Raw genomic sequence first — 26440 nt, 5'->3', positions numbered from 1 at the left:
AGGCCACTTAACTCTTCCAAACACTTAATTTTCCACTTCATAACTTCTACATCTAAGGGCCCATCCTTTCCTTCTCCAGGGCTTACTGACCCCACAGCATTGCTGTATTCAAACTTTGGAATTAAACCAGCATTTCTGTCCTAACTCAAAACAACACAGCGCCGATTTTCAAAGCTGCTTAGATATTAGTCCCACTTTCCGTGTGAGCTGCATACCTAAACACTCTTTCTAGAAAAATATCTGAGCCAGGGAAAACAGATGCCATTTCTGGACGCAAACTAATTTATTCAAGAGCATATTTCAAAAGAAAACCTGTATCTATCTCATTCCAAGCCGCTCCCAAGAGCTACGGCAGCATTAACTAGGGCAGCGCTTTCCTCAGGTTTCCTGGGAGGCAAAGCCAATTTCCAGACAGCAGGGCTCCCTTAATCGCCACCGACAAGTAATAACACCGCAGTACACATACACTTTTATATCCATCCCTTCATTTCCTTCCTTATTATTGCCCTCCCAGATTAATTTTAATTGAGGCTTTCAATAAAAAGCAACAGGACCCTCCGCCTCGTTTTGGCGGGGTTGAGGCTGAGGGGAGGCGCGCCCTCCTCACGGGCCACGGCGGGGCCAAGGCCGCGACGTTGCCAGAGCAACGCCCAGCTCGAAACCTTCCTCCTCCTCCTCACTGCTCTCCTTCCTCCTTCTCCTTCCCTCACGGCTCCTCCTCTTCCTCCCCCCGCCGCGCCCTCTCCCAACCCCTCGGCCCCGGCGATGGCGGCGGGCGGCGGGCGGGAGGCGCTGGGCGCCCCATGAGGTACCATGAGGGGAAGGGCGGGAAGGGGCGCCCGCCGCGTCCCCTCACGGCGCGGGGCAGGGAGGGGGACGCGGCTCCGGGGTCACCCTTTCCTTCCCTTCTCTGTGCGGGGATCCCGGCGGTACAAACCCACCGAGGGTTCCCGGGATGGGCCGTCCTGAGGAGCTCCGGGCGGTTCGAACCCTCCCGGGGGTCCCGGCGAGGTGCGGGGCAGATCCCGGAGAGCGGGGGGAGCGGCGGCCCCGGGAGACGGGGAATGCGCCAAGGGGCCTTTCTCAAGCGCCTTATTTTAGTTAATATTTGGGACGGAGAACAAGATCTGGGTGCATGCGGGAGTCTTCTCTGAAATCCCATTTAATAACTCGGTGATTTGAAAGTTTGTGCCAGGGGCGGTGCGATCCTCCAGCTCCGGCTTTTTGAGCACCGAGGTGTCATTTCTTGCAGAACCCGGACCCAAAACACCAACGGGGCAAATGAATTAATCTTTTTTATTCCTTCCTGTAAAAACATCTCAGTAACACTGCAACACTGTTCATTAGTCATTACCATCTCCACTTCATCGGTTTTGTGTGCAAAAAAATACAGAACGAAAATTTAGGTTGTTTTGAGGTATGATGTCATCTTTGGCCAACAAAACAAAAATAGTAGTAGGAGGAGCAGCACTTGTAAATATTAGTAAGTTCTCATATTCATGTGTTAAAGTGGTTCTACTCTTTAATGTTACCTTCTTTTTAAAAGCTAAAGAATTTGAGGTTTGTGCAAATGCATCCAGAACTTTGTTTCTGTATCCCTAGCGAACATAGCTGTGAAATAAATATTTTCAAAGAGGAATCCATAAGAGTTTGAACAGTAGGAAATGGATTATATCAAAATTCTCAGTGTTTCAATATTACTCCATAGTGACAAGTATTGTGTCAAATTCAGCTTCGAGGCATTCTCCAAAATCATTACTCTGATGTCACACCAGTCCAGAGAAGTTGATTTAACCCTATTTGATCCAAATAAAGACTCACAGAGAAGTGAAAAAGTGCCCAAAAGACAACCAAAAAATGCCAAAGGAAAGACAAATCAGCCCTCATTTGGCTGCATTTCATTTTTCACTCTTTTAAATGCTTTAGAAAATGGCCTAACCTGGTTCTGCTCCCTTCCCCAGACAGGATAATCTCATTAATCTCATAATGGCCCTCAGTTTTGAGCATGCACTGGCTTTTGACTGGACTTGTCTGTACAGTGCTCACCAATTAATGGATGCATGGAAATGCACTCCCTGCTTCCTTCCCATCAGCGTTTGCTCCTTTTCTGGCCCACTGCTGTTGCTATTTTTGTGAAATTATGCAGCACTTCCAAGATCTCTCCCATACAATCCAGTGCTGGTCTCCTGTCCAGTTCTGATTTGCACTTTTAGCTGTTCCTGAGGCAGCTGGGAAGATCTGCACAGGGAGGGAAGGAAATCATTTTAGTTTGGGAAAACACAGGAGACGGGGTGTGACAAACTGAGGCAGGATCTCAGAGAATCTTGCACAACCTATTGGATTTTATTTTCCCGAATGATTTATCTCTTTCTTTAAACTGTTTATATCCCGCTCCAGGAGACACAAATCAGAAGGAAGCCCAGGAGCAGCCATGCACCCCGACTGTGCCCATCTCCACAGCATCCAGGGCGATGACTCCTCCTGCTCCTGCTCCTGCTCCTGCTCGGCCAGGCTGGCTGCAGAGGGCTCCTCCTGCCCCGGGGATGTGCGCATCCAGCTGGGCTCCAGCGCGGCGGAATCCCGGGACACCCCGAGCTCCCGGGGCTCCCGGGCGGGCTCCCAGAGCCGCGGCCACGGGGAGGCAGCGGGGCCCGAGGATGCGGAGCTCGAGGAGCAGGGCGGGAGCTCCCTGGCCGAGCTGCGCTGCCTCCTGCAGTGGCTGCACAGGAGCCTGCCCTACCTCCTCATCCTCGGCGTCAAACTGCTCCTGCAGCACAGCACTGGTAGAGTAGAACCAAAGCGGCTCGGAGGGAGCAGACCCTCCTCCCCTTCCCCCCCCCTCCATGCACTAATAACCCTGCCTGAAATGTAATTCGATTTATTTTTAGCTTTATTTTTATTTGCTTTATTCATCAGAAAGAGAGATTTACTAAACTGCATTTCAGTGGCTTCTGTTTCCTTTGCTGGCATATGTACAATGTGCTTAATTATCCTGGCTTGAGAGTCTGAGCTATTCATTCTAATTACAAAGACATATTAGAAGTGGCTGCTTTTTAACCTAGTTCAGTGATTTTTTTTTTTTCCTTTTCATGTTTATAACTGATCCTATTTTCCTAATAGGCATTTCTCTTGGAATTGGGCTGCTAACAACTTATGCATATGCAAACAAAAGCATAGTAAATCAGGTTTTTCTCAGAGTAAGTATCACGCTATGCAACAAAATATTTTAAGTTAAGCAAGACTTTGACAAGTTAATCCATTTTTGAAAGAAATGTGAATAGACATGATGTTTTATTTACTTAATAACATTAGCTATCAAGATAGAAGTAAAGTCTTAATGCTTCTGTACATGGGAACAGCTCAGATAACAAGGTTTGCAAAAGTCAAGGGGGTGTTTTTTTCCCCTCTGATTTGACTATTGAAATCATTTTTATGTAAGTTATGGATTACCTTCTTAACTGTATTTGTGGGATGAAATAGGAGTTGACAGTTTAAACCTTCAGCTCTGTGTTCACTCCCAAAGGGAAACCTTCTGTTTCTTCAGAGTGGGGTGGGTCTGGTTGTCTTTAGAAAAATCCTTGGTACACCTAGAAATTGGTAGGCTGAAAATACTAAAAGTACTGCTTTCCCTTTCCGTTGAGGTCTCCTATTTTATTGGGATCTAAATCTATCTATTTATTTTATCTAGGATAAATATCTAGGATTTATCTAGGATATTTATCCAGGATAAAGTCCCCTGGTAACCTGGTGTTAGGGATGGATTCCAGCCCTGTTCTGAGGCAAGGACTGCAGTGTGTCTGCACAATCCCTTGCAGGAACGGTGCTCCAAGCTGCAGTGCACGTGGTTGCTGCTCTACCTGAGTGGATCATCTCTCCTCTTGTATTACACCTTCCACTCTCAGGCCCTGTACCACAGGTAAGTGTAAAACACCTCTACCCCACCATAAATTATCCAGACATGAACTGGGGACACTTATCTGCTGTTTTTCTTTAATTGTGCCATTGGTTTGTCTTTCACTTTAATCTCCATTCCTCCCTTTCTGCCAAATTTAACAGGTGCTGTCCTTACAGACAGTATGCTGGAATTTCCTAGGCTCCATGCTTGATTTAATGGCACAACTGTACCACAGAGAACATTCCTGGCTCTGACTGCCAGCTCTGACCCTTGGGAATACCAAACGTGGCATCCTGTGCAGTTCATGACTCCAATTGATTTTTCCCCCTTGACCATTCTGTAGCTGCAGCCTTGGCTGGAAACCAAAGGCTAAATGCCAACCTGAGACAGCAAACTGAGCTCTGGAGGATGGGGCTGTGATGAAGATCCAGCAAAGAAGGTTCCAGGATGGAAAACTTGTCAGAGATCCTCAGTGATCCATTTACAACCAGCAGTTCATTTTCTTAGCAAATGTTCCCCCTTGGTGTAAACCAGGTTTCCTTTTTTAATTAAACCTGCTGTGATAATCTCAGTTTACAGTTTCCTCTAAATAGGGTGCTCCAGTAACTTCTGATACTTCTTTTTGTAGCTTAATCTTCTTAAGCCCCACTGTGGATTTTATGAACTTTTGGGAGGTGCTTTGGATTGTGGGAGTCACAGACTTTATTCTGAAATTCCTCTTCATGGGCTTGAAGTGCTTTATTCTCCTGGTGCCTTCTTTTATCATGTCCTTTAAATCCAAGGTAAGGAAACAAGCTGTAGTTTTGATTCCTTGTGAAGATTCTCTTATGGTAAAAGTAACTAATTATTAAACTCTACCCAGAGAAAAACCTTTAATTAAATGTCTGTATATAATCCACCACTACACCGTGGGCAAGAAAACCCTGTGGATTTCATGTTCTTCTCTGCTTGGTGCTAAAAAAGGTTTTCAGTCAGATCAGAAACAATTGCTTGTATTATATCATGGGATAAATGGGTTTATTTCTGGCTCCAAGTTGGGGGTTGAAGCAAACCTTTTATTTTCTGCTCTGTAGGAATGTGTACACAGGCAGTTGGCCGGGAGCAGCTGGAGCACAGCAAATTTTGCACATGCTCAACAAGAACTGTCAAGATTTTAAGATCTGCACATGCATACAGCTGGTTTTTTTCTGACTCTTCAGAAATAATCCTGAATTGTCTTTGTTGTTAATAAACTTAAGGAATATTTGTGTCAGATCAAGGAATTTGATGCATAGCTTAATTTCTCAAATCAGTGAGGTTTAATAATTTTCTCAGAAGCTTACACTCACTGGTGGTGTATTTATTTTTATCTGCTTCCTGAGGTGAGGCAGGCAAAACCAATTACATTTATCTTAAAATTGCAATTACTAGTGCTGGTTCAGAAAAAATAAATTAGCAAGTACAGTTTGATGTGGTAGCATTTGAACAGGGTGTTTTGGGACGTTTTTATCTCTTATAATGTACCAGAACAAGTTCTTCTGAGGTACAACTGCCTTCTCTAAATACTGATTTATAATCAAGATCTCTATTTTTTTTTTTCTACAGTGATGTAACATGAAAAAAATTTACTGAAAATTCCATTACAACAAAAGTGGTTGAACTAGAGAAAATCTGGTTAATAGTGGGAAATTGTGGCATTATCTAGTTTACATTATAGAAAGAGTTACAAATATAATTTTAAGAAAACCTTAGTTTATTACTTTTAAATTTAAGCTAAATATTTATTATACATGTGCACACACAGTGTATGTGTAATGAGCCTTGTTGTCACTTTGAAACCCTAAGTGCAGGACACAACTCTGGCTCATGACAAGCTGATCCTGTGACCAAATTTGTGTTATTCTCCTTTTTCATGTAACTTTACTTTTTTTAATGCTTATGAAATCAAGTCTGACAGCCTTGTTAAGTAGGTAGGCATTTACCAAGCCATCCCAATTCAGACTATAATTTGATTTTCTGCAGTCCAGCAATCAATTCTGCTACTGTTACATGGACAGTTGAGAGACTTATCCTCTGATCTTTTTTTTCTGTGCTTCACATTTAATTGTTTAATTAAGAAGCTACTCCAAAGAATAACAATGCATCTTTTCTGTGTATTTTGCACATTTTTGAGTTTTAAATCTTGAGCTGTTCCTTTGCATGTCTTGCTCAGGGCTACTGGTACCTGCTGTTAGAAGAGCTCTGCCAGTATTACCGTATGTTTGTCCCCATACCAGTGTGGTGCCGTTACCTCATGGCCCATGGGGGGCTGGACACTGCCCTGGGATGGACCCTTGGCATCCTGCTGGGCCTCCTCTACCTCATCCTCAAGGTATGCAAAGCTTTGTGCTCTTCTCAGGTTCTAGATGGAATTCTCCAGTGGGTTTCTGCAGGAATGATCAGTGCAGGGTTACAGACACAACACATTTCTGGATGTTCCCCTCTGAGCTCACCGAACTCGCTTCAGTTTCACTGCTGCAGCCTTGCAGAACTGCCTCAGGACTCAATATCATCTTTATGTAGCAGTGGGTTGGGATTGCAAAGCAAAGGACACAGCTACCATGGGTGTGCTCACATCACACACACAACTGGCAAAAATAAAGATAAAATTACAGTTAAAAGAGTCACCATTTTCCAGGAAACTAAATTTTCTCTGCTGGAGCATCCTATGTGATGCTAAACAAGTTAACATCTTCCTGCTGACTCTCTGCTTCTCCAAGAGCTCATGTGTCCCAAATGTCACCAGTTTGGCTTTAAGAATGACCAACACTTCCTCATGCTCTGCTACCTTAATTCCAGGACCGAGGACCATCGCAAATATGACAATAATGCTGATCCATTGCACTCCAGTGCTTCATTTCAGAACCTCAACACTCTTAAAAACCAGGCCCCTACTGGGAAAACCTTCAGCCTAAATTCTTCATTTGGTTACATTTCAGACATTTAAAGCAGGGTCAGGCTGAACTATTGCTGTGCTCTTGTGATTCCAACATCCAACCAGCAGTGAGACTTCCAGTGCTGGAATCAAAAGTTTGGGAGCTTTTTGGTTCACAGTGAAAAAAATATTAAGCATAACTCAAGTTTTCTTTCCCATTTCAGCTTTTGAGCTTTTTTGGACAATGGAAGAACTTCAGGCAGGTCTTACGGATATTTTTTACACGCCCAGTGAGTACTGAGTTCTCTTATGACAAAACCATGACCCCAATTCACATGAAAATCCCTCTGGAAATTCCTCATTCCCATTCCTTTGTATTGTTTTATCAATAAACAAATGCATTTTTAAATGAACCCCTGTATACTCATTCTCCCATTTCACAGTCTCAGTTCCTTGACTGAATGACAGTGGTGTCACCTGAACAACAACAAAAATCACCCACAAAAAAATCTGCACATCCCTTCAGAAAAAAGGATGTGAAATAATCCTTTTTGTCCTGCTTCTACTTTAAAAATTAGCTATGTTCCTTCAGATGAGGGATTTAAGTTTCCCTATAGCAACCTTTCTTCCAAATTCCTTTCTGTCCTGGTATTTGGGAGTGGCTTTTTCATCCCCCTCAAAATTAATATTTGCTGCAAATCCTTTGTTTTGCAGCACTATGGGGTGCCAGCCAGCAAGAGACAGTGCTCTGAATCTGATGATATTTGTTCCATTTGCCAAGCTGAATTTCAGAAGCCTATTCTGCTGATCTGTCAGGTAATACACATAATCCCTTTTTTTTTAAATTAAAGAATATTTTAAAATAACGTTACACAAGACAACATACAATCAGATGAGTGTGTGTTTGATGAATATTTTTAAAAATCAGACTGTACAAATAATACAAATGGAAGAGCTTAGAAGCTCTAAGTTGTCATTCTTTTCATTCCAGCACATATTTTGTGAAGAATGCATCTCTTTATGGTTTAATAGAGAAAAAACCTGTCCACTCTGCAGAACTGTTATTTCAGACCATGTTAACAAGTGGAAGGATGGAGCCACATCTATGCATCTCCAGATTTTCTAAAGCTTGTCAAACAACTTGGGTTCAGTTTGTTTGTTCACACTAAGGTTTTTCAGTTTACTGCACATTAAACTGTAGGTGGCACAAGGAAAGTTTCCAAATTCCACATACCATGTATTTAAAACCCTGCAGAAAATGGCAACTTGACCTTTTCTAAGTAGAGAAAACTTTCCAGAATGAATGCAGAAAAAGCCAGCATTGCTTCTCTTGTGATTCTCATAGGAAACAGACAAATCCTTGAAATGTGCTGCATTTCTTAATTCAACATTTTCTTTTAGAGGTTCAGTAGGGTTCCAGACTGTACTAAACTCTATTTATCCTTCTAACACAACTCAAGCCAAAAGGTCAACCTGCTGATTTTATTAAGATTATGAGCAAATTTTATCCTCTGGACTGCAGTGAGAGTTAGAGCTGCTTGTCACTCCTGGCATTAAAGATCTTTCATGCTGCCCAGTAAATGAGAGAAATGAGATTTTTAATGCACCTGGAACAGCAACTATTTCTCACTGCACCTGTAGATAAGCACAAGAATAAGATACTTCCCCTTTAGGTTCTTGTAGGCTTCTAATGGATCCTTGGCTTCATCTTTTGGCTTTAAACCAACCACTGGATGTTAGGTTTTTACTTAGCATTTTATAAAGCTGGTATTTTTAAAAGAAATCTTTAATACTATATTTTTGTCATAATAGGAGCCAGATTTTCTTACAGGGGAGAATCTATTTTATACTCTATTTGCAATTTGTAGTTTGCATAAAAATCAGAGAGAATAAATGCATTTTAATCTATTTGTTTGGTGCATGTTGAATAAAGGAAGCAGATTCCTTATTGTTTTGGTATTAACTCATGTAAGCACAACTGATCACTGCCAGGTATATTTTTCTGGTTGAAGAAAACAAAAACCCTTCAAGTGTTACAATTTATTCATGATTTTTAATATTATTTCTAGCACTAACTTCTGTGTAACCTCACTTTCTTCCCTGATTTGCTTTTTTCACTTTGCTGTTCAGATCAGACTGAAAACTTAACTCAAATGATTGTCACAGGAAAGTTACATTTAGTTACCATTAACTCCAGCTTCTCTTGCCTGAAGACATTTAGGAAACTTGTAAATTCAGGGAAAACAATTAGAAAGTGAAACACTCACTTGAATACCCCAAAGGCACAGCTCCAAGGGCAGAATCCAGAATTCAGAATAAAAATCTAATGAGATGGAACAGTCAAACTAAGAAATATCATTACATCTGGCCTGTAAAGCTCACCAAGATTATTTTATGGAGCACAACAAAGTGTTGGTGCTTTAAATCAACCCTGATCCTTTGGTCTTTGTCTACAGCATTGTAGGAACAACTTCAGTAAGTGTGGAGATAGGTCAAAAAGAGGAATCAGGGAACATTTTCTCTTCTTTCTCTCTTTCTGTTGGTGTTTCTATCCAAACCAAATAACATTAACAAAATGTTTTATTAAAAAAGCAAGAATAAAAAGAGATGTTGTTCAACTGGTTTGGATTTACACTTCATCAATCAAACAAACAAGTCATTTTTAAAGTGAGTACCTGACATGCAGAATTGCATCCTCTGTGATCCAGGAGCCCCTCCTGGTCCAGGCCAGCAGCTCTGGCTCTGCAGGGACACACAAGGTGACAAATGACAACCAACAGCCACTTTTTAAGAGCCCAAGAACCCAGGGGAAAGCAGCAGAAGGAATCTCTCTTGGGTCTTCATTTCTGAGGGAATTCCTGCTGCATTTCCCATTAGAGCTGTCAGCAAAGACAATGATTTACGTTTCCTGTTACACTTAGGGCCTACCTCCTTCCTAAAATAAAAACAAATAGGTCACTTGGATTAACATATGTTTAAATTTGCATTTAGTTGCTATTCACATCCACCTTCTTTAGCTCTTGAGGATATTTAGCTGCAGTAAAGTGTGAGAGATGGAAACCAGGACAGGGATTACCTTTGTTTCTGCTAAGGCAGCTCAAGGTGTTCCTGCAGACAGCTCCAGATGGATTTAGCCTAGAAAAGAGCAACTGGAGAAGTTGATAAATGGGACCTGTGCACAAGGATTTGCAGGAAAAATATTCAAGTAATTTGCTTTGTTCTTAAGGATTTCTCCTTTGGATAAACTGAACTGGGAAAATGAAACAGCAACAAGCCTGCTGCAGAGAGAGAATTTAAATAAACCAACCAAACCCCAAACATCTGCCCTAAAACCACAACAGCCTCAATGTTTGATGCACTTTTTGATTAACACAGATTGGGACTTAATACTGAAAAGAGAACAGACCCAAAATCAACTTCAGCTGTCCACTCAGAGTGGACTCAAATATGAAATGTTCTCCAGCAGTTCAGCTTTGAAACAGCACAGCAAGAAAAAAGGGATATCCAAAAGAACAACTGAGTCGTTGATTTTTATCTTTTATTATGAGCTAATACCAGGATGACATTCAAATGTCAGATGGCACAATTAAGACAGTCTTGGTAGGAATTATTCCAGCATTCCCAAAATTACAATTTAGTACACGAATGGCATCACTCCCACAGAGAAAAATGATGGAATTCTGAATATCTTCTACCAGAAGAGTTTCTGCATCAAATGGGAAAAAGAAAAACTGCTGGTAACACAGCTGACCTAGAAACCTTTTCTGGTAATGACCTGCAGAACAAAATATTTCCCTATTTAACATCTAGTAAAAAAAAATATGACTTTTGTTCAAGTTTAAGATTTAATACTTTTATATGGTTAGCCACAACAGGTATTAACCTCAGTTTTACTATATTTTTGTAATGCTACAAAAATCCTATAAAATCAAATTATAGTGAATTTTTCCGTGATTATAATTAAAAAAGCGCAGCTTGTACAAAATAAAAAAAATAAGATTCTATACTCTAATGAAAAATTTAAGACATTTTTAAATGAACAAAAGAAAGCACTTGTTAAGCTCTCCAATATTCAATGCATTCTGCACTTATCTGAAATAGCCAGACAGGAGCTAGAACTCCACTCCCCTCAGTTCACAACTAGTAATTTTGACACTATTATATATATATATAGAGGATCTATGTCTGATATTTTTACAAATAAATACAGGATAAACCATATTGCATAGTGTGTGCTTGCTGTCTGAGTCACACTCCCAAAGTTTCACAGTCATGGTAGGGAATTCATTTTACAATCCAGGGGCTGAAACATTGCCAGTACATGGAATTCATTTTACAATCCAGGGGCTGAAACATTGCCAGTACATGGAATTTCCTTGGAGAACCAATGGGTTGGGTTTGTGACTGATCAGTGAACTCAGACAAACAACTCTTGCCATTCTTGCCAGCCATTAAACCAATTCCACTGGACACTTCTGTCCAGAAGCAAAAAGCAACTGTTAGCTGTAACTAGGACCAAGAGAGATCTGCCTCTAAAAAGTTCTATTTTTTTGTTGTTTTTAAACCAAGTTCCTTTATCCTCAGTGAAGGTCATCAAAGTCCAGGTGCTGTGTTTGCACACAGGCCCAGTGCAAACACTCCTGGATTTTGGTTCCACCAAATCACCCATGGCCACGTCACCAATGAACAATGGCAATCCTCCAGTACGTCACTGTAAGGTAACTTGATTTTTCTGCTAAAACTATTAAAAAAAAATATTTTTTTCAACAAAAGGCTTATCAGGAAGTAAAAACAAAAAAATAACCCCTAATTTTTTCTCAATCATAACCATTTTTATGTGTTGGTTTTTTGATAGCATCAAGGTATCTCTGAATCCTTCTGCCAATTTCAGCAAAGAGCACTGGGCTTGGATTCAATGCTTACAGAGTTTTATGGCTTGGATCCTATGGCTCAAAAAGATTCAGTATCCACAGAGTAAGCAGAATCTAGAATAAAAAAATCCCTACAGTTGTGAAACACCAGAAGTAGACTTTGCACAGTTTGACTAAAAGATAATGCAACGTGTGGCAGGCAAAAAGTGACAGGACTTGTATGCAGCTGCATGATCATCTCCACACACACACACACCATCCACACTAACCTAGGGTAAAGCTCTGCAGATATTAACCCTTTCACCAGCTATGTTCATGGAAATGCTTTCTCTTTAAGGCAGGAAGTATTTAAAGTAAGGTAAAGTTTTACCTTTATTTTATTCTTTGTACCTGTAAGTCAGTTGTACAGATTGTGACAATTTTAAAAACATAAATAGTGTCCTTAAGAACATGTTTGCTAAATTAAAGTTTTTGCTAAAGTTCTGACCCACTGTGGAAGACATTCACTGAAAGGCCATTGAACACTTTTCTTTTCTCATACAATCAGCAAATTTATTGCCCCAGCATAGAAAAAAAAATGTTGATAAATTTAGAAATGTATAATGGCAGGAAACTACCATAAGCAAAATTTCATTAATAATAATAATAATTTTAAAAATCCTCAAATTCTTACCCACTGGTTACAAAAATATTTGATTTCCTTATTCTCTGGAGGATTTGTCTGTGTTTCCTGTGGTACTTCCTAGAGGTTTCTGACCTTGTGTTCTGCTCACTGTTGATCTCTGTGGGTAAGAATCTGAGCTGCCAAGCTGTGCCCAGCTGCACCAAAGTGATGTTTCCCAGTGAAATGTCTGCTGAGGACAGGCATGAAATAAGCAGGACGTGGGTGAGCCCATGGCTTCCAGTTAAGCCTAGAACATAGCAGCACTGCTGTTTGATTCAATCCATTTGTCTGTGCAGGAACAAACAGGGATTTCAGCTGGGGAAGCAGGGAAACAGTTCTCTCCCACCCCACACTGCCAGGCTGGTCAGTGAGTGATTCATTTATTGATTGGTTGGTTCATGAGGAGGAGAATCAGAACTAGAGCCTTGAACTTTTCTTCACAGCAACCAATTAAGTTTGCCTTTTTCATTTTGGGATACTTTCCATAATGAGCTGAATCAAAAAATCTATTTGAAAAATATATATTTTTATATATATATATATAAAAAACTCATTATGTTTTGAATGTGAACACCAATTAAGTTTAGCTTTCCTCTTTGATTCCATCCCATTGTAGGAAACCGCTTAACGAGGCTTGCATGCTAATTAGCCCTCAGCTGCAGGCCTGCAGGCATTCCAAACCCTGCCTAGTGAAAGGGCCAACCCTCCTGACACATTCAGACTACACCAGTGATTCTGAAGCAACATCCTGCCCCCTAATACTGTCAGTTTCGAGCTCTCAAGCTGAAAGATCCTTGATAAGGTGAGAAGATGTCACTGGAATCAGTAAGATGATGTGCCTAGAGTTCTGCAATACCATTTGCTAAAGTTTGTTTTTTTTTTTTTTTTTTTTATGCACCATTGATTGACAGGAAAAAAAAATCCGTTTTTCTTTGCTTTCCAAGTCTCTCTGTGCAATGACCGATTCTTTGATACTGTCACTTTTTAAAAGTAAACCAAACAAGCCCTCAAATTTCAGCTCCAGGGGGCTCCTGTCCGTTCTGGTGTGCACCTTGAGGCTGCCAGGGTGGTGCTGTCATAGGTTCATGCGCAGGTGCTCCGGCCGCTTGGAGATCATGGGAAAAGCCTGTTTCTTGTAGGGCCCAGAGTTGGGCTGGCGGATTGGAAGTGGTGCTGAAGCCTCTCCACAGACTGTCACATCCATCTGTTCGATTCCACTGCTCTCCATGGGGTATTCCACAGGTGCCTGGGTGGTGGATGTGCCGGCAGAAGCACCTCTTCCCCAGAACTCCCCAGGGGAGAACTTGACAGGGCTTTAAAACAACAAATACAGAAAATCAGAGACACAGACACAGCACCAAGGGGTTCCCCTGCTCTGCAGGGAACTGCACTCAAATTCCTATGGAGAAGCAATTCTAATTCTTCCTTTCAATTCCAGGACTTTGAGGAATTTCCAAGTCCGGTTTCTGTCACAGCCTCCTGTAAAATTCTCTCATTTTGATGTGATAGCAGAAGGGTTTTTCTGTACTAACACAGTTCTTTAGTGCTTAGGATGTTCTGGAACAGTTTTAGCTGTATCAAAGTCACCACTGAGGCTCTATCAGCACTGAAAAGCAACAAATTAGAACTTCATGTGCTGCCCAACACCCCAGACTTGTCTTTAATACTGTGGTTTATAAAACAGAATCACTTCTAATGGAAGTGCTGGGCTTACTCAGAAGCAAGGCTGTATTTTGTATTTCTACAAAATTTCTGTATTTCTGCTTCAACAACTTGTCAAAAGCTGTATTACAAAAAAAAAAAAAAAAAAAGAAAAAAGAAAAAGAAGATAAAGTACCTGACAGGTGTCCTAGGGCTACCTATGAATCTGCGAGGTGATCGAATTTTTGGTTCAAAAGAAAATTTCTCTTTTACACTTTCAAGTACAGATGGAGCCACATACGTAAAACCCTGCAAAACAGGAAAAAGGCACTGCAGCTCACAGGCAAGCAGGCATTCAGGATCACTTGTGCATTTATGAAAATCTGATTATTACCGGAAAATTATAAAAAGAAGAGTCAATGTAGACAGATGAACCCTTCCTCACTCCTTGAAGCAAACAGTGGCACTTCAGGGAGTTGCTACACCCCAGCTATTTCTCCTCAGATCAGATTCAATTTAATGAATTTTGCACACTCAATTTAATGAACTTTGCTCTCTGCATTGGCCATTGTTGTCTCTGCATGGGCAGGGTTCACAGTGCAGCTCTCAATCAGAATGCTGACATGCCACAGGGGCAGCATTGTTTGCTGGCTGCTGGATAAAGACAATGTCAGCAATAACCAAAGTATTTTCAAAGCCTTCAAACATTTCAAATCTGTTACAGGATTTGGGTTCAGTTATGAGAGTTTGCTTCACGGTGTTAGGAGTCAATAGAATGGATTTAGGTGAAATGCCCCCATTCCCAGCAGCAAACCCCTCTCCAGTCCCTGCTCACTCACCAGAAAGACCTGGTTGGCACTTTCACTGAGAGTTGAGTCATCTGGGCTATCAACAGGTGTCTGACGTGTAAACTTTGAATCAAACTGGCTCACATCCTCTTCAGATTGCTTTGCAAAAACAAAATGATTAAGGGTTTATATTACAGATATCAACCAAATGGCTCAGCGGTGAGCAGTGCAGCCTCTGGATGGAGTTCATTCCATGGGTTTTGGCAGAGCTCTGCTGGAGGAAAACCCTGGAGTGGTGTCGGAATCCTGTCGCTGCCATGGGAGGTCACTATGGGCACTGACACTGAGAAATAAAGGCAAGGGGGAGGGGCAAAAATTATGGATCAAAAAGGAACACGAATTAAAAAGATGCCTTAAAAAAAATCTAAAATTACAACAAAAACTTTTAGAAATACAATGCCAGTTTCTTGCAAGTTTAGCCCTTGTCACAACCAGTATAGAACAGTTGCAACTATTTAGTTTTTGGAGGCCTCTCCAGATAGTTTTGTCCCATTTTTGCAGATACAGAAGTGTTTATAGTCTGAGGGATAGAGGATAGCTCTGGAATAAGTGATTATGAGGAATATGGTTTCATTTGCTCAAAGAACAGCAGTAATTCCAAAATCCCTTCTTTATTCCCATGTGTCACTGGAAAGGCAGCAGGTATTTATTTGTGCAGGCCTTCATGCAACCATGGAAGCACAAACTGAAAAACCATCTGGTTTATATAAGAAACTTCCATAAAACTGCTACTAACAGAAAAACCCAAAACCACCTTCAGATAAATATTTGGAAATTTTAATCTTGAGTCTTTCTGAGGGGAAAGGGGTCTGGAGTCCCCATGCTGTAGAATGTTTGACATTAGTGATGCTTTAGCCAGTTTTAGGTGAGAATTTTAGTAGCTGGGAATTACAGAGGTGGCAACACCCACAGCTGCTGGGGCTGATTGTACCCAGAGGGAAAAATAGGATGGGATAATAAAATAAAATAAAATAAAATCCCATCCAAATATAGGATGGGATAATAAAAACTTCTTCATCACATTACTGGTTTGAGGTAAACTCTTAACAACTGCTCATAATGCACAAGATGCATTGTAAAGATTAATAAGCAAACACAGAAAATGCTTAATTAGGTGATTTCAATTACTTTTGCTTAGCAACTCTATCTAGCTGAAACTACGTGCTGACTTACTGTAGAGGGTTTAGAAGCTGATCTCAGAGTGAACTGCACCTGCAGGTCTGTTTAACCTATGGGTCAGAAGCAGGAGGAATTCAGACTGAAGCAGATCAGGTGCCAGATCAGATCTGCCAGCTTTAACTGAGGGTGGATCTGTCCCCTGAGTGACAGAACTCCAGTACCAGGGATCAGGGCACTCCAGTTGGTGAAGTGAACCTTTCTCAGTTTTATTAAGAGCTTTGCCACAGGCACACAGGGCACATCTCTCTCCCAGTATTCCCAGTACATACCAATAAGGGTTTAAAAGGAGGTTCCACCTTGCGTGCCAGCAGCTCGTCCCAGTTGATGTGTCTGAAGAAGGCGTGAGCCTGCAGGGGGGACAGAGCACAGTCAGCACTGCCCCAGGGCACACAGCTCCACCAGGAACATCAGCCACACCCTGCTTGGGGTGTTTCCTCCCAAAATCACATTTGGTCTGGTGTGGAACATCTGCAGCACGACCTTGGAGAAGCTGCAGGAGCTGAGAACTGAGATCACACCTCCAAGTCAGACACACGTCCCCATTTCCTTGGAAGTGTCAGAAAAAGGCAGTGTACGTGTAAAACACCTCTGCATTTTCCAGCTCCAGAATTAAACCATGACAAAACACTGCATTAATGACAAATCAGCAGAGCTCTGAAATATGGAGGACTCTCTAACACTTGTCAATATCACCACAAAAACAAAGTCAGGCTGGAATGCCACTTTTCCCTTCAGGGAGCTGCACTAATACAGGGCTGGCAAGGTTTTCATGTGACTGCTGAGCATCCTCACCCTTCCAGGCTGCACAATTAGCATTGTGCAACTGCTAGAAAAGATCTACTGCAAGACACAGCTAAAGAATAGAAGTTATTTTCTAAATCTGAAATTATCAAATAGCCATACAGCTGCTTTTGTTAAGCTTTAAAGAGTTCAGGTTTTGCTGAGTTGTCTGTCACATGTGGCTGCCTTTCTGCTCATTACCCTTCAAGACAGACACTCTCCTTCCCTGAGGTGCCTTCAAAGCTGTTTTATTTTCAGTGAGGTCATTTAAGAAGTCTCAAGTTAAGTTCCAGTTACCTGAACTTCTCCAGCATCTCCAGGACCAGCTCCTAGACGTGAGGCAGCATTTCTTTTTAGCAGCTTGATGAGAAATAACAGCCAAAAAAGCAGAATTAGTTACGTTGTTATAACCAGACTAGTTGTGCCATGAATCATCACTTCAGTGAGTACTGTGCAGAATGAATACAGAACCATCAGGAAAATCTGCATTCACTTGAAAACAGTTGTATTTTCAAGGGAAATCACTTCCTGCACCACTCAGCAAAAAAGTGATTTAATCAGTAACAAATCAAGCTGGAACTGAACAGCCACAGTGGTATCATTATATTTCTATTTTCTACATACATGTGGAGTAGTAACAATCATTAAAATTTTACCTTTTTAAGCAGATCTCTGGCTTCTTGTGTGAGGTAGGGAGGCAAGTTGAGTTTACACTTGAGAATCTTGTCAATTGTTTTCTTTCTGTTCTCCCCAGTGAAAGGAGGCTGGAAAGCACCATTGAAAAAGGAGGAAAAACAGAGGACTTGTTCAGATCTTTAATTTGTGTACACAGAACTCACTTCAGTCATTTATAAAGCAGGTAAAATTACTGCAAAAAGACTGGATAAAAGCAGCTCATGTCAGTAGTCAAACCTGAGAGCTGGATTTTGGTTCTATCTTACTTGCAGTGTGTATATATATAATATATGGAATATATAGTATATATAATACATGCAGCTGAGTTAGGTACAGGGAAGCACAAAAGCTACAAAGGGAAAACCATGCAATTATAAGTGTGCACCTACTGCTCCAGTCAGCATGTCATACATTAATGCCCCCAAACTCCACCAGTCCACAGCACGGTTATGCCCACTCCTCATCAAGATTTCAGGGGCCCTATAAGCAGAAAAATCAAAAATATGGGAGTGTTTTAATGAGATTAATATTAATTGTGACTGCTAGTTTTTAAATAAAACCTCATTTATCAAGTCAAGTTGTCCAAAGTGACTGAACATATGAACCACCAGTTAAAAAAGGCAAACCACAGGCATTACCCCCAGAGCAGAGCAATATTTTGTGTTTCATGGTGCAGCTCACATGTATTCAATTGTTCCACAGAATGTGTGTGTGACTGTTCCATCGTGAATGGATTCTTTACATAACCCGAAGTCAGTCAGTTTTACATGACCTGAAATTAAATAAATCAGATTTAAGACTTGTCAGAATTCTGCCATTTGTAGAAATAACATTGAGAAAAATCAGGAATTTTTAACATGGGTATGTAATTACTTTGAATTACTTCCACATATGGTCTGACAAAGCAATGCAGCTATAAAACAGAACAAGGTAATCACACTTACAGAGAAAACCAAGTGCTGCCACTTGACAAACTCCCAGAACTTATTCAAATACAGACAAATGTATTTAAAGACTGTAGAGCATCATTTAGCTAAAAAAGTAGGTTACTGAATTTTACTGCCTGCTTCAAAATTCACAGAACCATCTTCACCAAACTGTAAAGTGCCCTGAATAATTCAGTACAAAGACTCAGACTAAGTAAATATGTTGTTTAGGAAAACATGAGAATTCTGGGTGGTACAGAGTGCCAGACTAATCAGTGGCACAGTCACTGGGGCAGTGCAACCAGGAACTGAAACTGCTGTCAGTGAGGTGCCAGCTGCTGGCTCAGTCATTTCAGCCACTGATGACCTGACATCCTGCCCAAAGTGCCTTTCCTACCATCAGTCACCCCCATTGACTAAAATGTCACAGGTTCTACTTCACAATGATCCAGCAGAAGAAAAAAAATCCAGAGGTGCAGAAATGGCAAATCAACCACTCAAAACATGAACTTGAGCTTGCTGTGGCCCATTAAAACAAGGATTTGTGTTTGAGGGCAATCAGCTCTGGCAGCTCTTCACTTATCCCAGGAGTGCTACAACCCTGCCTCTGTTCTAAGGAGATTCACCTCAAACTGAGGTGTGTGACCCTTGGGAGAATTGTTTTCAGAGGCCTGGCAGCCTGGTTCATGCCCAGAGTTGTACCTTGGTGATTGAGCATGATATTCTCTGGCTTCAGGTCCCGGTAGATGATTCCTTTCTGATGCAAGTGCCCCAGGGCCATGGAGATTTCTGCCAAGTAAAAGCTGGAAAGGAACAAAAATCAGACAGATTCAATCATGCAGAGCATCTTAAGCAAATCTTTCACAGTTTTCAACCCCCAAACATTGACCATTGCCCTATGGACAGAGCCTCACTGAGGCAGTGGAATCTCCTCTGTTGTAGGACTGGAGTTCCACCAGCACAAACTGGTGAGGGCAGCACATGTACACCCTCCCCAAACCCTCTGAACTGCTCTTTCACTACCCTCTAAAATGAATGAGTAGTTAAATATAGTTTAAGCACTTGGAAAAAAAACCCAAACTATTAATTTACAAAAATAGCTTCACTTACCAGGCTGTGTCTTCCATAAATATCCCTTCTCTCTCTAACTGCATAAATAGTTCTCCTCCTGTCATCAGAAAAAATAGATTGTACTCAATTAAAAGTATCATTTTAAGTCAGTCCAAAGTCTATTTTCTAGGAAAACTATAAGCAACAGGTATTTTTGCCTGCTGTACCACAGGCTGTTTCACAAAAAAACAACTGAGCCACTGTTCTGTCACCCTCAGGATTCCAGCAGCCTGAAGAAATCAGCATTTAAAACCAAGAGCATTTCTGTCCCTGTTTTTTGTAGTTACAGCTTGGAAAAAATTGCTTCTGTGTCTGTTTCCCTAACCATGAAATAAGGGTAACACTTTCTTCTGTCACAAAGAACCTGCAAGGACTAAACCCTCAGGATTGCACAGAACACACAAAAATGACAAATCTAGTGGAAGGAAAAGTTTTAAAACCCCTTCTCTCTTGTACTGTCATGAAAAACAATTGTTTTATGTTTCATTCCTCTTTACTGTATGGAATTACAAAGTTTATTCATGTTCTTCTGTGCATTTTTAATACAAACCTGTTTCAGTTTAAGACATCAAGCCATCATTAATTGGCCTTTTACTTGTAGGGTAAGAACCCGAAATTTTTGATTGTGCAAGACCCCAAGAAAGAAAAAAGAATGTCATATACTGACCACTGAGATACTCAAGGATGAGGTAGAGTTTTCCACCAGTCTGAAAGGCATAAATTAAGTCTACAATGAAGGGATGCTTCACTTCCTCCAGTATATTCCTCTCAGCTTTTGTGTGAGCTGTATCCTTGGCATTCCTTACAATCATTGCCTGTAAAAGCAGGGATAGGTGAGCACAGAACATGCTAAACAAGGCAGACTTTTATACTGAGTTCAATTCTGAGCTTATTAAATTACAACACTACATAGGAGTTAGCAACAGCATTAAAAAATTACATTTCACCGCAGTATCTGCGTAAGAGGTTTCTTACAGAAGTTTGTCTTTATTTCATAGAATCACACAAAAATTTAGCTTGGAAAGGACCTGTTTAAATGAGCTGCTGAGAACTACCCTGACAGAAAAATTCAAAGTTTAATTTTAATTCCAACTAAATCTGAGTAAAAACTGTATATATCCTAGAACTTATTCTTAGGTATATTAAATCATTAGATAATCCTAAAATGGAGAGATAGATTTATGTTTTTTTAGATTGAGAAAGTAGTGAAATTCGGGTTACCTTTTTAAGAACCTTCATGGCAAATATTTTCCCGGTGTTTGCTCCGGTTACTTTTCGTACTTGAAACACCTGGACAACAGCAACACAAAGGCAATCAATCACTTATTTCAGCTGCATGAACTGCCACAAGCTAAAAAGAAAAGTTGTGCAAGAGAGAGAGAGAGAGAGGATATCACCCACAAACTATGAGGCAAGAGAGAGGGGAGATCAGCCACAAACCAGGAGGCAAGAGAAAAGGAGAGAGGAGATCACCCAAAACAATGAGGCAAGAGAAAAAGAGAGAGGAGATCACCCACAAGCTACAAGGCAAGAGGCAGAGAGAGAGGAGATCATCCCCAAACAATGAGGCAAGAGGCAGAGAGAGGAGATCAGCCAAAACTACAAGGCAAGAGGCAGAGAGAGAGATTACCCACAAAATATGAGGCAAGAGGCAGAGAGAGAGAAGATCACCCACAAACAATGAGACAAGAGAAAAAGAGAGAGGAGATCACCCACAAGCTACAAGGCAAGAGGCAGAGAGAGAGGAGATCACCCCCAAACCAGGAGGCACAAGGCACAGGCTGGATGCAGAAGACTCTGGGACATGCCCTGCTGCTCCAGCCCTGCCAGGGACCTCAGTGCCCACCCCGGCAGCTGGGGTGGCTCTGCCCCATCCCACCTCTGGCAGAATGGATTTTTCAGAGAGGGGGAAGGAGAGCAAAGCAAGGGGGCACTGAGGGGGGCAGGGCTCAGGCCCAGGGCTCTGACCTTGCCGTAGCCGCCCTTGCCCAGCACGCGCAGCAGCTCGAAGCACTCGGGCCGGATCTTCTCAGGGCCTCTGTTCACGCTGGTCTCTGAAATCTCAAACTTCTCACAATGCTCCATCCCTCTGCAGAAAAGCAGAAAGAGGCTGTGAGCCTGTCTGGGACTGAGGAGTGAGCAAATGAAAGCACTGACTCCCTGGGAAGAGTCTGAGTAACAGTGACAGAGACCTGCAGGAATTATTGTTTATTGTGTGCAAAGTGCATCCTGCACTGAGAGGGCTGCCTGCAGATTTTGGGGATTTATAGTAGCAAGATTTCCTTCAAACCCCTTCAATTTAATGCACAATACATCTGCATTACACCAGAATCAAGTTTAGAGGATGAAAACCTCAAACTGCCTCAGATATTTCTTTATATCACTATATCCATATTATATTGTTATATCCATATTATATCATTATATCCATATTATATCGTTACATCCAAATATTATTCAAAGGCAAGAGATTTGTTAGGAGAAACAAGGATCAAAAGACAAACAGCAGCTTTCAGCAGAATTATTTTTATTATTATTGTTTTATTTCAAGATACAATTGACAAATTTTAATGTGAGGAAATAGCGAAACATCTAAAAACGACTCAAAATGGAACCAGAATGATAAAATTTTCTATTTAGCTTAACGATGTAACAAAATGAGAACTTATTTGTGGTGGGCATGAATGGTACAGAATATTTTCTAGCAGCAACTTACAGGTCATATTGGCCAACTCCTCCATGGTCCATGCTCTCACTTAATTGACCCTGAGGATGAGAAAGGTAGAAGAAAGATAAATTAGAAAAAGGAAAGCATTAAAAAAAATGCACTGATGTGGTTTACAACTTTTTAAGTTTGAAAAGACAAAATATATAATTAAATTGGTCAGGAATAAAAAATTATCAGCAGAAGATAAAAAATGTACTAAACTCTGTGCCAGATTTGCAGTACAAACAGTGACACAGGGAAGCCCTGCCTTACCTGGCTGCATTGTTACTCAATCACTCAAATATCAGAGGCACAATTTCACAGCCCCAAGTGAACTTGAAAAACCTTAAGGTACTGCAATTTTCTTTAAAATTCCTCTTAGAAAGACACTTTTGAGTCCTGTTGCAGCACTATGCAAATCAGATCAATAATAAAGATTTTCTGAAGAGATGAACTGGGTCTCCTCTGCACTAAAAATCTACTGAGAAAGTTTTATTATTTTACATTGGTAAGTGAAATCCCAATGGTGATGAAAGAATTCAGCTTTACTCTGATGTGAAACACATTTTCTGACCAATAATCAATACTGAAGAAGTTTCAGCACCAGAACCAGCCACCATTAAGCAGTGAGATTTAATTCTACAGAGATATTTCCCTCAAAGAATTTTGAACCTGATCCCTTCCCTCTGACTGTGGCTCTGCATGGCAAAAGTGCAAAGGCAGCAGACAGCTGGGATGAATGCAAATAGAATGTCAGGGGCAGCTTCTGGTGAGCTACAGACTGCACTGTCACATTCTGATTTCTACAAGTATGGACACAAAATAACAACTGTGAGTTCGTGGGGAACAGCCTGGGACCTACAGACTGAGCAGAAATATCCTGAGTGACTTGTGAAATTCAGAGAAGGAGAAGAAAAAGAAAACCACTGAGATCTGCAAAAACCAGCCCAAGCCAAGGAGTGCATTTTAAAATATTATCCAAGTGAAAACACTAACCAAAGAAAACTCAAAACTTTCAACAGCTTCCAGACCATTTCAACGTTAAAGTTTACAGAGGCTGGTTTATTTTGGGTGATCTAAAGGGGAATTTAACTCTTGGATCCACCTATGAACACCACAGGCAATTAAGGAGTCCAAAAGATCGGGTTTGTTTCCAGCTCATGTCCTCCTGTTGACATTTATTAGAGAAATCCAGCTTATTGACATGTTTCACAACAAAAGCCACTAGAGCTGCCTTTGACCCCACTCTTAGATGCCAACAAATGAATTTTTAAAAATTCAACCCAGAGAATAAACACCCCTCAGTTCCCAGAGCAACTCCTCCTGTTACCCAATGCCTCTGGCAGAGTTTGCTGTGCTGCTCTTGCTCTGTGAACTTTGGGTTCCATTCTCAGTATTAATTTAACCAAAAGTCACTTCAGATACCATGCTGGTATTTTTTCAGGGCTCCTTCTCACTTCACAACACCAAGAAAGGCTCTGGGAAGCCACCAGCCCTTCACTCCATACATTGTTTCCTTTATTACAAACAAATTAAGGCTGAGGCTTTTTTCACCATAATAATTAGTGCAAACAACCACATGGCTTTTGAGGAAACTCCTTTTAAACAACCCTTTAGATTTTCCAGGATGGCTGTGCCTACTCAAACCCACGGCTGAGCTCCCTGGGCTCCTCCTGGACTCAGAGGTTTTGGGCAACAGCAGAAATTTGACAGCACAGACCAGAGTGTGCCCCTTGATGTGCCCTGCTCTGGCTGCGTCCTCTCTGCTCCCAGCAGGACACACCCCCTGTGCAGGTGACTCACTGCAATGTTGTCCCCTCACACCTTCCTGAGGTCCCCTCCTTCCCTGCCCTTCCATTTCCTTCTTTTAGGCTGTTTTCATCCCAAGCCCATTCTCACCCTCTTTATCTGTTTGCCAAAAGGCACCTGAGACCAATCAGGGCTGCCAAAGTCCAGAGAGATGTCGGTCACGGCAAGGTTCTAAAATCCACAATGGTTCCATTGTTCCCCCAGACTGAAGTACAGGAACACACGAGAGAACAAACTCAACTTTCTGGGCACCTCGATCAGAACCTGTTCTTGGCAGCACTAACAGGGTGATGCAAGAAACGTTTTCCAAAGCCAAGTGTTTTATTGATTATTGAGGTGACAGACAGAGCTTCTCCTGCAGGCTGAGAAGATTTCAAGCCTTCAGCTGTCAAACAAAGTCCCTGCAGGTTCCATGGAGTGAGGGTAACAGAATATCTGCTTATCTCCCCAAGGGAAGAACCCGGAGGGAATCTACAGCAAACATGGAAGGGACTTTTCACAAGAGCAGGAGGTTTAGATTAAATATTGGGGGAAATTCTGCCCTGGGAGGGTGGGGAGACCCTGGCACAGGGTGCCCAGAGGAGCTGTGGTTGCTTCATCCCTGGAAGTGTCCAAGGACAGAGGCTGGAACCACCTGGGAGAGGGGAAGGTGTCCCTGCCAATGGCCTCAAATGTTTTTAAGTCCATTCCAATCCAAATAGTTCCATGATCTCAAGGACTCCAAGAATGTCATTAGTACTTAAAGAGCAGAAAAAACCCACACTGGCAGTTTGAGCAACAGCAAAGGGTTAATATACAAAACAACATTAAAAAACCACACAAGACCTAGAAAAACATAAACAGAGATGATGCAATAGAATCCCCTGAGGCTTTGGCAGGGCCCAGATGAGCATCACGAGCCGCAAAGTGCAATTTCTGTCAGGTGCGCTGCTGGGAGCCCGGGATGCGCGCAGCGCTGACCCGCCTAGCGCAGCCTTTCAAACCTCGCCTTTTAATTTTGGCGCGAGAGCAGCGACTTTCCCCGGCTCCAGAAAGATCGGCATTCCCGCACTGACGTTCGGACATGTGACAGTACAGAAATAATTAAAGAAACCCCGCAGCGGCGCTTGTGCCGCGCTCCGGACGCCGAACTCCGGGCGGGGAGAGCTCCGCCACTGCCCGCGGCCCCGGCGCGCTCCGGCCGCGCCTGTCCCGGGGCGGTTCGGGCTCCGCCCGGCCCCAGCCGCGGCCTCTCCGCGCTCCCGCCGCCGCCCCAGCGCGGCCCCCGCCCGGCCCCGCGGCGCCTCCCGCGCCCTCCCTCCCTCGGGCCCCGCGGCCTCCCCCGCTCCCTCCCCGGCCCGCCCGCCGCTCTCACCCCCTCCTCCAGCTCCTCGTCCGAGCCCGCCTCCTCGGGCTGGTCCAGGTCGATGTCGAACACTCCCGCCATGGCGCCGCCGCCCCTCGCTGGCTCCGCCGGGTGCCCGGGGCCTGCGCCGCCTCATGGGCCCGCGCCCCGCAGCGCCGCCGCGGCCGCCATCACCGGCTGCGCGGCCGCAGCGCGCCTGCGCCCCCGCCCCGCCCGCGCCCGCCGCGCACGCGCATCGCGCGTCCCGGCCCCGCCGAGCCTGCGCGGTGAGCGCGCCGCGCGCCCGCCCCCCCCGCCAGCGGCGCTGCGCCTGCGCGAAGCGCGCGGTGAAGCCGCGCGGGCGGCGCGTGCGCAGAGGGCGCCGTGAAGCCGCGGCGGGCGGGAGCGGCCGGGCCGCCTGCCCGGAGCGCGCTGTGCGCATGCGCCCGGCGGGCCGTTCGAAGGCGCGGCGGGGGAGGCGGGGATGAGGTGAGACCTGAGAGAACCCGGGGCGAACCGGGACCCGCACCGACATCAGCGGGACCCCGCGACGGGATACTGAGGAGAAAGGCTCGGGGATGGGCCTCGGGACCGAGGGGCGTGAGGGCAGGCGGCGCCGGGAACATGGCGGTGTTCCCTGAGGGGAGCCCGGCCCTGAGGGGAGACCCGCCCTGAGGGCGTTCTGTGCCCGCGGGGACCCGAGTGAGGCTCCCTACGCAGAGAATCGGGCACGGGAGGGTCGGTGTGGTGCGCTTTGGACATGAGCCTTTCCTGACAATAATTCAGATATTTATTTATTTATTTATTTTCTGCACTCGGTCTCCCAGCAACACCCGACGCGGGCTGGAATCGGGCGGGAATGGCAATGAGTGCTGGTACGGCTGGGATGGCAGTGAGCAACAGCAGCCCAGAATAACCGAGAGAGTTTTTAAAAAATGACCTTTTTTTCTGTGAGGGAATAGAAAAGTGAGAAAGCAGAGCTGCTGTCAAATGCTGAGTGGGGGAAAATGTCAAAACATACCAGGATGGAGTGAGTTTGCTCTGTGTGGTGGGAACAAGGGGAATTCTGCAGGGAATCCTTTTGTCACCTCAGCTGGCTCTGGCATCAGGCCTGGTGC

General features: G+C 43.1%; 2 protein-coding genes across 5 annotated transcripts; one reads left to right on the top strand and one right to left on the bottom strand.

Moving 5' to 3' along the window:
* Positions 1–756: 756 nt before the first annotated feature.
* Positions 757–11147, top strand: RNFT1 (ring finger protein, transmembrane 1). Its single transcript, XM_058817953.1, has 9 exons — positions 757–808; positions 2398–2783; positions 3121–3197; positions 3816–3916; positions 4524–4677; positions 6087–6245; positions 7013–7078; positions 7503–7604; positions 7780–11147. The coding sequence occupies exons 1-9, from the start codon at positions 804–806 to the stop codon at positions 7912–7914; spliced, it is 1185 nt and encodes a 394-aa protein (XP_058673936.1). The 5' UTR covers positions 757–803; the 3' UTR covers positions 7915–11147.
* On the bottom strand, positions 10310–25517 carry RPS6KB1 (ribosomal protein S6 kinase B1). Of its 4 annotated transcripts, XM_058817952.1 has the most exons (15): positions 25353–25517; positions 22199–22248; positions 21451–21571; positions 20704–20772; positions 20150–20297; positions 19483–19540; positions 19075–19175; positions 18128–18218; positions 17836–17926; positions 17428–17535; positions 17069–17131; positions 16261–16338; positions 14804–14911; positions 14161–14273; positions 10310–13636 (listed from the first exon to the last, which is right to left on the bottom strand). In XM_058817952.1, exons 1-15 carry the CDS (start codon positions 25422–25424, stop codon positions 13399–13401), a joined length of 1509 nt encoding a protein of 502 aa, XP_058673935.1. In that variant the 5' UTR covers positions 25425–25517; the 3' UTR covers positions 10310–13398. The 4 variants fall into 4 exon arrangements, 1 of the variants encoding a protein (XP_058673935.1); XR_009275559.1 differs by lacking the exon at positions 10310–13636 and having other exon boundaries at positions 14804–15095; XR_009275561.1 differs by lacking the exons at positions 10310–13636; positions 14161–14273; positions 14804–14911; positions 16261–16338; positions 18128–18218 and having other exon boundaries at positions 17094–17131.
* Between the last annotated feature and the right edge of the window lie 923 nt (positions 25518–26440).

This window comes from Ammospiza caudacuta, chromosome 20 (assembly GCF_027887145.1).
Source record: "Ammospiza caudacuta isolate bAmmCau1 chromosome 20, bAmmCau1.pri, whole genome shotgun sequence".
Classification (NCBI taxonomy): domain Eukaryota; kingdom Metazoa; phylum Chordata; class Aves; order Passeriformes; family Passerellidae; genus Ammospiza; species Ammospiza caudacuta.
The sequence above is the reverse complement of the archived record's forward strand: the minus strand, read 5'-3'. Positions and strand labels throughout refer to the sequence as shown.

Coding starts and splice junctions, on each gene's coding strand:
- RNFT1 (XM_058817953.1), top strand. Junction 4,678..6,086: donor TCATGTCCTTTAAATCCAAG/GTAAGGAAACAA, acceptor TGTCTTGCTCAG/GGCTACTGGTACCTGCTGTT. Junction 6,246..7,012: donor TCCTCTACCTCATCCTCAAG/GTATGCAAAGCT, acceptor TTCCCATTTCAG/CTTTTGAGCTTTTTTGGACA.
- RPS6KB1 (XM_058817952.1), bottom strand. CDS start 25,424: ATGGCGGGAGTGTTCGACATCGACCTGGACCAGCCCGAGGAGGCGGGC. Junction 21,572..22,198: donor GGAGTTGGCCAATATGACCT/GTAAGTTGCTGC, acceptor GCTTTTCTGCAG/AGGGATGGAGCATTGTGAGA. Junction 17,536..17,835: donor ATGACATGCTGACTGGAGCA/GTAGGTGCACAC, acceptor GGTGCTTTCCAG/CCTCCTTTCACTGGGGAGAA.